The sequence below is a fragment of the Phlebotomus papatasi genome, chromosome 2, assembly GCF_024763615.1.
Source record: "Phlebotomus papatasi isolate M1 chromosome 2, Ppap_2.1, whole genome shotgun sequence".
NCBI lineage: Eukaryota > Metazoa > Arthropoda > Insecta > Diptera > Psychodidae > Phlebotomus > Phlebotomus papatasi.
The window spans coordinates 93774387-93785747 of record NC_077223.1 but is presented as its reverse complement, the minus strand read 5'-3'; the positions used below and the strand labels follow the sequence as shown (position 1 = coordinate 93785747).

General features: G+C 34.8%; 2 protein-coding genes across 2 annotated transcripts; both read left to right on the top strand.

Moving 5' to 3' along the window:
* Positions 1-2675: 2675 nt before the first annotated feature.
* Positions 2676-4318, top strand: LOC129802463 (transmembrane protein 183-like). The gene is made up of 2 exons (XM_055848275.1): positions 2676-3258; positions 3321-4318. Exons 1-2 carry the CDS (start codon positions 3210-3212, stop codon positions 4265-4267), a joined length of 996 nt encoding a protein of 331 aa, XP_055704250.1. The 5' UTR covers positions 2676-3209; the 3' UTR covers positions 4268-4318.
* Positions 4319-8469: 4151 nt separating this feature from the next.
* LOC129802461 (sphingolipid delta(4)-desaturase DES1) lies at positions 8470-10990 on the top strand. The gene has a single exon (XM_055848273.1). The coding sequence runs from the start codon at positions 8873-8875 to the stop codon at positions 9836-9838; it is 966 nt and encodes a 321-aa protein (XP_055704248.1). The 5' UTR covers positions 8470-8872; the 3' UTR covers positions 9839-10990.
* Positions 10991-11361: the final 371 nt, after the last annotated feature.

Here is an 11361-nt window from a genome sequence, read left to right as displayed (position 1 = left end):
AACAGCAAATTATTTGAGGATCTGAAAAACTGTTGTCGCAAAGATTAAAAAATAAGGAATATAAATATATGAATTTTTCGTTTATATCTTTTCAATTATGTAAAAGTAAATAAATATTTAAAATAAAAGTCTTCACCATTTTTAATTATTACTGAGATATTTCATTTAGGTCTGAAATAATTAAGACTAAAAAATAAAGGCCGCCAAAATATGAATATTTCAAAATTTAAAACTGTGAGCCTAGGTAAATGCTTGACGTAGACTGAAACATAGATACGTTCTGAAAAGGTCTTGACATCAGCTACAACATAGTAAAATTTCAGCCCAATCGGATGAGTTACAGGTGATCTTATAGATCTCATGCATCTTACCCTTAGATTGAAGATCTTCAATTTCGTTTATTATTAAAAATTGTTGATTTTTTAATATTTATCAGAAATAGTGCAGTCACCTGCACCTTATCTCAAATGTAAGCTTTTTTCTTAATTTTTTACATAGTAAAATTTTATAAAATAAATTCTAATGAAACAAAATCCATTCACTAACAACTGAATACAAATAATTTTACCCGTGACATTAGCTCTGAAAAATACGACCGATTTTAGTGTAAATTTTTCCCTGATTTCGTACACATTTCACGAGATATCTCCAAAACTACGTAGGTTGCCAATTTGGGGTTTTCGGTTGCCTATTCAATATTAAATTGGCTTTTATTTTGGATTTATATATTTTGCTAATTCATTCTACATTGACAGAAAACAGCTAATAAACCCAAATTTTATTTCGGCGCGCTAGAAACATATGGGAAACATAGGAAATGTCATGCCTCTGATTTTACCCATTCACTCCCCTCCTTTCATTTTAACTTTTGAAGAGTAAAGTTAAGAAATAGCGAAAAAAGGGCACAAACATTAAAAAGAAATAACTTTAGGTAGTCAAGAAAAAATATTTTATCTACGGGTCACACGGGTGACCCAATCGTCTTTAAAATGTTAAAAATAATTTATTTGATAGTTTTTTCGTTATTTACTTTTAATAAGAAAATATTTTTATATGGGATTTTTAAAACTATTTTGTATCATCGTTACAGAAAAACTGGAGTGCACCGAGTTAGCACTTATTGAGAGCCAGCAACTATAAACTTACGTCAAATGACGAGAAGGACGGGCATAAGCGGTTAGGAAAACATCGGCAGAAAACATAATTTCTAATTAATTTTAATAAATTTTTCAAATTTTCTCGATTTTGTATGGTATTCGCACTTTCACGATTTAAGTAGCACATTTTGCATTTGGGTATATTGAGATGGCAACCCTAAAACATTATACTTCTTTCGGATATTAATAATTAATATTTCAAGTGGAACTTTTTACAAGTATTTAGATTGGACTGCTCATATTTAACACATAACTTTCGTTCTAAAATATTTATTTTTTTGTTTTTATTTTTATAAGTACAGTAGAGTCTCTCAAATCTGAATCTCTCAAATTCGAACGCCGTTTGGATTCAAATTGTCAATTGTGAGGTTATGTTAGAAAGTTCGTATTCTTGGTGAATGAAAATCATATTTATGTGCTTCTTCCTGAATGTTTACATACATTATGGTCGAGTAAAATGAAAAGGAAGTATGTTACCACTAAGCTTGCGAGAAAGTACGGGAATTTGATTCAAAGTACAATTTAATCTCACACAAATTTCGTTAGTTTTGAAAAAATCGTTCGAATTTGGGAGGTGAGAAATGTCAAAAATACCCCCCGAGCGTTCGAATTTAAGAGACTCTACTGTAACTTAATTGCCGTCACTTATTGAGATACAGAAATGTCATTTCCTGGACATATTTTCTGTCTTTCCCTACGTTGTTTTTGCGTTTAAATGTAAATAATTTTATATTATACAACTTTCTAAAACATAACAAAAAACAGTTTCTATATTTGAGAAAAAAATGAATCTTTGATGCAAAACATGTTATTTTAGCGCGATACGCCACTCTCATTCTTAGAAAATACCAGTATTACACATAATATTTCTTGAGATTTGACTCAGATTTTTCACAAATGTGACACTTTGCATGGATTAATACAAGAACTCTTTTTTTAATAAAATATTAATCAATAGTTAATTATTATTGAAAGAAATAGTTTTTTGTGCCTAATTATCATTTAATTTTTATCACTAGAATGAATGAAACGCCATTCTTTAATAATCTTTTTAAGAAAATCAGCAAAAAATATTTATGAAAATTTAAAATTAAGGAAAATGTTCAGTATAAACCTTTTTAAGATAAAACCGGATTTAAAATGTACACAATTTTCTATCTAATTATGTAATGAAAAATTAAAAAATCCCAAAAATGCTCAAAATGCCACTAAAATCGCGAAAGTACGATATAAATAACATAAAAATTTGTAATTAAATTAATTAATTGTATTTTATAAATTTAAATGCAAATAAATTTAATTTTAGTATATATTTTAGATTTATTATTAAAAATACGGTTAAAACCGGTAAAAAACTGTTGGTCAGTTGTAATTAAAAAAATGTCGTTATTTCAAAATTCAAAAATTGCGAATTCCCCACAGCATTTTCACCACTCAACCCCGAACAAAGTTCCTGGAACGTCTTGTGTCACGGTCATTAAAATTTCCATAATTTTTAGGGATGAAGGAACTGTCAGGGGTCTCGGTAGCTCAATAGGCAAAGTGTTGGCTTTGTGACGCAGAGGCCCTCGGTTCGATCCTTGATCGAAGCGCGTCCGGTGAATAATTGGAAAACAGTTTTTCACCGTCCTTAAAAGCTACAAACTGAACGCAAAAATATCAAGAAGGAAGTATGTTAAAAGATAAGGGAGCAAAAAAGGATTTGTGATGGAGCAAAATGAAAAATGATAAGGAGAGATGAGAGGGAACAAACGGAACAAACATATGGGGAAAAAAAAGAAAAACAGATGGAACTCGTATGTGAATAAGAGAGCGAAATGGCTATATGGACCTGATTGAGTCTGACAGCCAAAAACATAAAAAGAAGAGAGGAGAGAGAAGGAACTGTCATCGAAGTGTTGGCCACACTGCTTCCATTTAACAGTGAAAATGTAAACAATCTTAGAGGTTAGGACAAACTTTCTTGCGAAAATTCATAAAATTACCCTTATTTCATTTTTATTCGTTATAAATCTACTTCAAAAATACTTGTAAAATGAGCTGACTGTGATAATGTCGAAAAAAGTTAAAAACAAAGCCAAGAAATATCAAGCTGCTGCAGGTTAGTTACACATTGATCCCTCTTGCTAGGAAAATTCTGAAATAGCAAGTTTTCCTTTGCAGATTTCACAATAAATGACTGTGCAAACTCAGTAGTACCTGTTCTAGGGAAGAAAAAGCAGTCTGTAGAGTGCAATAGCACCAAAAAGTTGGTGGAACTTGCAGAAAGAAATGAAAGAGAAATTCTGGAGAATTCCAATGAAAATCTCCCGGAAAGTTGTGAAGCAACAGCTGAGAAAATGCAGGAAAATGTTGAAGAGACCTATGCAGACTATTGCATTGATGTGTGGTGGTTAATTTCCGAACACATAATGCCGGAGGATGTTCTGCGATTTGCCTTGATATGCCAGAAGACGGCCTGTGTGGTGAGTATGGCAAAATTCTGGTCCCATCTTTATCGACGATTCTACACAAGGACTGCAGAACTTCCATCTCAGCTCCAGCCACGATTGCTGGGGAAGCAAGAGGGTCTGAGAAATGCAGTAATTCGATCATTGTTCTACACATATCCTCCGTTTAAGGCAAGTCTGCCCCAGCGAACAAACAGAGATCCTGTTTGCCTCGTTGGGAAGCGCCTGGAATCATCGTGGTTTTGCCAGAAGCCTGGAGAGAAGCGAAAATGGACTTTCATCTACACCTTCAGGCCACGGACGTACAAAGAGAAGCGGAAAATTAGGCTCGAGGAGGGCAAAGGATTGAAAAGTTTTCCAGCTGAAAATAGTCATTTTCTCTTGATATCCACTCGACAATTTCGTCCCTTGCCTCAATTCTATGGTCACGATGTCTTTCTGAAAGCCCTAACGCGTCCCCTGGCCACGGGATTCTCAGAATTGGCTCTGAAGCTAACTTTTGAGGATTACAAGAGGAACACCGTGCAGACAATCACGTACGAAGGCGCCGTATTTGTCCAAGTTATCGACTGGTTCTCTCCCCTCTATGAGACGGTTATTCTGAAACTCTGTGATTTTTCCACCGGTGATTCAAGTGACAACAGATTCTTCGATGACTAGCACCTGGGAAGGTGATTTTGAAGAAGGTGTATAAAAGCTGATAAAACCTTATCACGTCTTTCAAAAAAAAATAGATCCGATCATCTTATGGTCGATGAGATTCTTACTTTGAACCAACTAGAAGTGCATTTTTTTACTTGTCTTTCTTTTTTTTATTTTATCGAGGCTATAAAAAATCGATCTGAAGGCCTCTGCATCACAAAGAGGTTGAGGGGTAGCTCATTCCAGAAACACTAACCCATTTGGTACAGAAATGTTTCTAGAAACGCAAGCACGAAACACCACAGGAATCAGAAATGTTTTCAGAAACACAGAAATATTTCTAGAAATGCACCCAAGAAACACAAACATTCCTCAAGACACGAAACGTTTCCAGAAACATGAAAACGATCCTGGAGATCTGAAATAGAAAAAGGCTTTCAGACTTTGCACACACTCTGGCTTCGAACACTTTACAAAGTCTAGAGCTATTAAAATATATAGCAATAGATTGGTCAGATTCGTAACAGTAATATGGGAAAAATGTTAAATGTTCAAAGTGTTCAAAGATAAATTTTATGCGAAGCCTGAAATTGTGCGAAGCCAGAAAACTTTCCACTATTGAAACATTTCTAAAAATACACACACATTTAAAAGAAATACAACGTTTTTAGAAGAGCGAAATCATTTCTATATAAAAAAAAACTTTTAAAACAACTTTTTGAAAAAAGTTGTGCCAAAAATCGGAAAAAAAATTAAAAAAAATCCTTCTGTTAAGCACGAGCCACATTCATATCCTAAAAGAAAATACTAGTCTTACGGATTTAAGATGAAACTGCTAGCAAAAAACGTGACAATGGAAAAATGAGAGTGTGATGGGGTGTGATCATGTGATCATGCTATTTCTCAACGGTTCAATTTTCCTAAAATTTTCCGGTGAAATTATCTTCCAAGAGCTACTCTATCAGATAGAGGAAAATCTGAATTTACGAAATTTTATAGTTCAAAAATAAAAAAAAAATATGGACAAAATTATTTTTTTTTTCCTATCTCAAACCCGCTTACCCCCTTAACATGCCAAAAGTCAAACCTCATCTATGCAGCAAAAATAAAATTAAATTAATAGAACTTAATCAACCCATAAATTGAAATAATTCTTATTTCTAACTTAATTTAAAGGTTCCAAAGTAATTTACACAATTTACAGTCAAGTGTGCTAATCCGGGCGCTTCGTTATCTGGATCGTTTATGACTAATCCACTTAAAATAATATTTTTATTTTTTATTTCCGTAATATAGTCACTAAAGTAACATAATGTCACTATTCAAGTTTGAGAAAAAGCAAAAATAATATTTTTATCCATTAAATAAGTGAGTGTAATCGATTCATTTCAATGTTGTGCCAGTTGGGTTCTTTACTAAAAATTTTGTTTTCGCTAATGACAGCTGGTTGATTGAAAACATTTATTGTTTTTTTTTCCTTGTGAAAAAAGCATTTTAAATCCAAAGGTTTAATTAAAATTGAATTAGCGAAAAGGCGACCTAGTTAGTGCATGCTGACTTATTTCAGTATTATCATTATTTTACTTATTTTATAAATTTTCTTTAATATTTTTGATAATTTTTTTTATATTATGTTTCTGAATGAAACAGTGAATAATTCTATGGATTTAGAAGAAGTAAAAAAGAATTTTATCAGTCCAAAAACAAACGTTTAAGTAGCACTCTTCGGAAAACGATCCAGTTACCCCACCTTACTATATAGTCATTCGAAGAGAGATGGAACACCTTTTTTATATTCAATATTGCGGATAGGGGGAGGCTTTGAACTTTCGCACACAAAAATGATGTTCAAGTTCAGTGATTTTTTCTGACTACCATGCAAACCGTATGGATTCTCCAACTATGCCAAAAAAAATGTCTTACTTATAAGGTTCATAATCCCACCCCACAAAATCCCAGGAAATCCTTAGATTTTCCTCCAGAGGAAAATGAAAATTTAATGGCGATTTGTCCGATAGATGAATCAAGTTTCTACTTTCGCACACGATTCACGCCATCATTGAACACCTCATTTTCACCGTAAATTTTGCACCGGACACTAAAAGTTGCACATCATTGTTTAAAGGGAACTCTAATCTACTTGATTAAACCGTTTGTACAAGGAATAAAACATTTTAATATCACTTTTTTGGAACTTTTCTCAGAGATGTTTTATTGACACTAAAAACCATTTTTTTGCTCGATTCTATGAGAATTTCACTCCGGAAACGGTTGAATCTGATGAATACTTTCTTGAAAAGTCCAAATATCACCAAATTTACACGAATCAATAAGTTTTTAAAGCTAAAAATTGACTAAAACTCTGCAAGCGAGAAGACCACACAAGATTCCACCATTCCTCCACGGAGCCGGATATGCACAAAAACGTTTGGATGCGCATCATTGAAGATTTCGCTGTTCCTGCAGCTGCAGGAATCCGGATTTAGCACAGATATTGAGCTTCAGAGGGTGAACAGGCTAAAATTTTCACAAAACATCTTCTTACGGACAATTTCTTTTCTTTGACATGAAAAACAATACAAAAGTGAGGTTATGTCAAAGATTGTCAAAAATCAGTTGTAAACTGTGTGAGCTTATTGTAGATGTGATTCTTTCATTGCACATTCAGTTTGTGCAAGCTTGAAAAATATTTTTATATCAAAGAAATGCAAAATTTCTTAAAAAATACTCAACTGCGGTCTATTTGAGTCAAATCACTTCTTGTTTATCAACTTTAATTTTTGTAAGTTTTATTTTTTAGTGGTAGATTAAATCGGTAGATTACAATAGATGTGATTATGAGGGATCGTATCTAAAATGAAGTTTCCTGGAAAATGTCTGAAAGAAGCAGTCTTCTATGTGCGATCGATGAATGTGAGTCAAGTTTGTGAATTTTCATCCACCCACAAAAAGTGCCTCTTCAGCCTAAAAGATTTTTACATAAATCTGAACCCTAATAACCCCTCTACCCTCTGTTATAGTCGTTTTTTCTGAAAAGTGATATAATTTGTGCACAATCGTCTGAAGTATTGCACAGCAAAATTACAGTTTTGGACCTGTTTTTATTTTTTGCTTCCTGAAACTAGGAAAAAAGGATTAGACTCTCAATTTTTTCAGGAAAGATGGGATTTAAGGCTAGCTATTACAATGTATAGCCATATGTGAGATTCATAAAGGAATATGGGAGAAATATGAAGTGTTTGAAGGTAGCGTATATGCGAACGATCAAAGCCTCCCCCTACATTTTGAATGCAAGACAAAGACGAATCTCACTGGTTTATCATTTGAAGACTCTAAATTTAAGATATCAATATTAGAAAAGCCTAGATGAAAATAGTCACTTCGAAAAATAGGATTTAAAAAACGTTACATTTTGAGGCACTCAAAAAAAGTGAGAGTGAGATGGAACACCCCTAATTTTAGCAAAATATTTATAGTTTATTTTATTAATTTAGAATAGGAGAGAAGTGATTTTAGACATGAACACTATTTCATTAAATTTATTGGAGTTTATTTTATTTTTTCAGTATAAATGATTTATTTTGTGGAATATGTGGCTCATATACTTCGATGGCAATTTCGCTGAGTGTATCAAGACAGTCTTACCAGAAATTTTGGGAAAATAATATCTAAGATTTACTTGAAAAGATTTTGAAGAACATTGACCAAAATTCACACCGGAAGTGTTGCCAAAACTATTAAGTTCCATCTCTCCTCAACCCCCAAATACACGTATTCTTATGGCGAAATAAAAATTTTTGCCCATTTTTCAGACATCCAAAAAATTTAATTTCAATTTTCTCGTACAATTTTAAAAGTAGAAAGCTGTGACTTGGGGGTTTTCATTAGAATGTTGAAGGGCACAAATAGACTAAATGAGGTGGAGATCGTGCATAGCGTGTAGGCAGGAGACGAAGTGGTCCATCTCTTCCACTGTTGCAACTCCAACTCTCCTCGAATGACTATACATTATACAAGTTTCATAGAAGTTTCAAGGAGGCTCGAGTTCCGCTCAATGAATTACCCCTTGTCTTCATTAAAAACCGCATGCACATTCGAGTGATCGTGTCGCGCAACGGACAAATTTCTTCACATTTTTCAGCGATATCAATTGCATGATCTGGGTCTGGAAAACAATTCGTGCACTCGACAATTTTTAATTTATCATTTCAATTATTACAATCGATGAGATACAAGAATCTCCACGCGATTAATCTCTGAATGATCGAATTAGGAGTACGAGAAGTCAGTTATATCACATCGGGAGTGTCTGCTGGTGCGTCTGGGGAGAAAGATCAAAGTTTAGCGTGAGGAGAGCGAGAATAAATGGAATAAAAAGTAAAAGTGTGGGCAGGATTTTTGAATATCCCGCCAAGTAGTCAGCGCCCCCTGAAAGTCCGCCACATCTAACCTCAAATTGCGCAGTTTTTTTTGTTGGGTGGATGTCGCTTGGATATTAGCATAATTGAGCCGCTATATTTCGGTGATTTTCTCACTCAATTGATTTGATTCAGTGGATTCAGTGCGTGATTTGGGGTGTGGCAGCTGTGTGACGGTTCAAGTGTTCCCCGAGTGACTGGAAAGATGGGCCAAAAGGTGTCCAGGACGGATTTTGAATGGACTTACACGGAGGAACCTCATGCGTCACGCCGCAAAGTGATGCTGGAAAAATATCCACAAATCAAGAAACTCTTTGGCTATGATCCCAACTTTAAGTTTGTGGCTGGTGGTATGGTACTCATGCAAATGCTCATGCTGTTTGTCATGAAGGATCGCTCGTGGCCAACAATCATTCTCACTGCCTATTGCTTTGGCGGTGTCATCAATCACTCTCTCATGCTGGCTGTACATGAGATAGCTCACAATTTGGCCTTCGGGCATGCTCGACCTATGGCCAATCGATTATTTGGCTTCTTCTGCAATCTACCCATTGGGCTGCCCATGTCGATATCCTTCAAGAAGTACCACCTGGAGCACCATCGGTATCAGGGAGATGAAGTTGCAGACACGGACATTCCAACGTATTTGGAAGCTAAACTGTTCTGCACGACTTGGGGAAAATTTTGCTGGGTGGTACTACAGCCATTCTTCTACATTTTCCGCCCACTCGTTGTCAACCCAAAGCCCCCCACGCAGCTGGAGATCATCAATACTGTCATTCAGTTGATCTTTGATGCTATCGTGGTGTACTTCTTCGGTTGGCGCGTGATGGCTTACCTGGTGATTGGATCAATTCTTGCAATGGGATTGCATCCTGTGGCTGGACACTTCATCAGTGAGCACTACATGTTTGCCAAGGGATTTGAGACGTACTCGTACTATGGCCCTCTCAACTGGATCACCTTCAATGTTGGCTACCACAATGAACATCATGATTTTCCTGCCATTCCCGGAAGTCGTTTGCCGGAAGTGCGAAAAATTGCCCCAGAATTCTACGATAATATGCCCCAACACTCCTCCTGGGTCAAAGTACTCTATGACTTCATCACGGATCCTGCTGTTGGACCCTATGCCCGGATTAAGCGCAAGTCACGTGGACTGGATTCGTAATTGTGTGAATCCCAGTGCCCAGAAAATATCCTCTTTGTTGCATATTTAATCCTCTATTCACGTTCCGGGAAAACTGGTCATATACTTCATCCCGGGGCATTTGTTGCGTTTCATCGGGCACGGAATGATGAAAGAGAAGGTGTTGGAGTCATGTGGAACAGGAAACAGCAATTTTGCCAAGTCTATGCTAAGTATTACAAATTTTCATCCAATCTCATCTAATTGGTGATTTTCTCATACATGCAAAATCACTGCCCTTTGGCAGGTGACTCACTGTGCAAATGATAAAGATAATTAGTCACATATATTTGTGATAAAATTTCACGTGGCTTGAGAAATGTTCCTGGGAAATTTGCAAAAAAAAAATAAATAAATAAAAGGAAATATGGGAATAATTATTACAATAAAAATACCTCAATCTAGTCTATGGGGCGCGAAAAGTCCCGCCAAAAAAACTGAATAATTATAGTAATTAATTAAAATATGCAGTCCTATTCAGGGAATCAGGATAAATTGATGACGCAACATATCCTCCATTTGGCATTGTTGATGGAATATTGAAGACTCTCACAGAGAATAAATTTTATTGAAAATGTTCAATTGTGAATAATCATTCGATGAAGGTTTTTGCAAAACTAATGTGAGAGGAAAATTTATTCAATTGCATCATTTGCCGAGTGTTTTCAATTTAATTATTTTACATGTCACTTCATCCCTCTCCGCAGACCAAGGGATATGTAGAGGGAAGGATTTCTGCACAAGAATGGCCTATTGAATGGCAAAATTGCATATATGCTATTTTACAATTATTAATTGATTTCGATTCATTGCAAATTCCAACATTATCTCTTCACCATTTGAAAAAAAAGTAACAGATTTATCTTCTTTTTTTTCCTCAATTGCCCTTCTGACGATCACATCAGAAGATTGTTATTCCATGTTCCAAGCAACACCTAGCAATTTTCCATGCAGATAACTATGAATACAATAAAGAAAAAAATGGGTAGAGATAATGCGAAAGTGATACTGTTCCACATGTAAATTGTAATATATACAAATTATATATACTCTAATAAAAATGATGATAAAGTTGTCAAAAAATTTAATTGTAAAACTTTTCACACAGCTAAATAAAAGTGTATTTTTGTCAAACATCTGCCTTACTATTTGTCTTGGTTGTCTTGCCTTTTGGGGCACCCCCTCCGGAAGAGATAAGAAATTCAGCACTCATTTCCATTTTTTCCCCATGGTCATTGGTTTTATCTCAAAACTGGGAAACAAAAAGAAAAGTTTCCACCGAAAACATGTGATTAGTTTGAGATTTTCGCACATTTTTGATATTCGCGATTTTCTTTTTATTTTGACGAATTAATATCAAAGGTCAAAAACCGCAATATTCAAGAAAAAAAAATTAACAATGGAAGAAAGTTCGCAGAGTGTAAAATATCGAGGTTTCACGCACTACAAATTTTTTCTTCGAAAGTACATATCTTTTGACCATTCAGAACGATTGAGTCATTGCA

Coding starts and splice junctions, on each gene's coding strand:
- LOC129802461 (XM_055848273.1), top strand. CDS start 8,873: ATGGGCCAAAAGGTGTCCAGGACGGATTTTGAATGGACTTACACGGAG.
- LOC129802463 (XM_055848275.1), top strand. CDS start 3,210: ATGTCGAAAAAAGTTAAAAACAAAGCCAAGAAATATCAAGCTGCTGCA. Junction 3,259..3,320: donor GAAATATCAAGCTGCTGCAG/GTTAGTTACACA, acceptor TTTCCTTTGCAG/ATTTCACAATAAATGACTGT.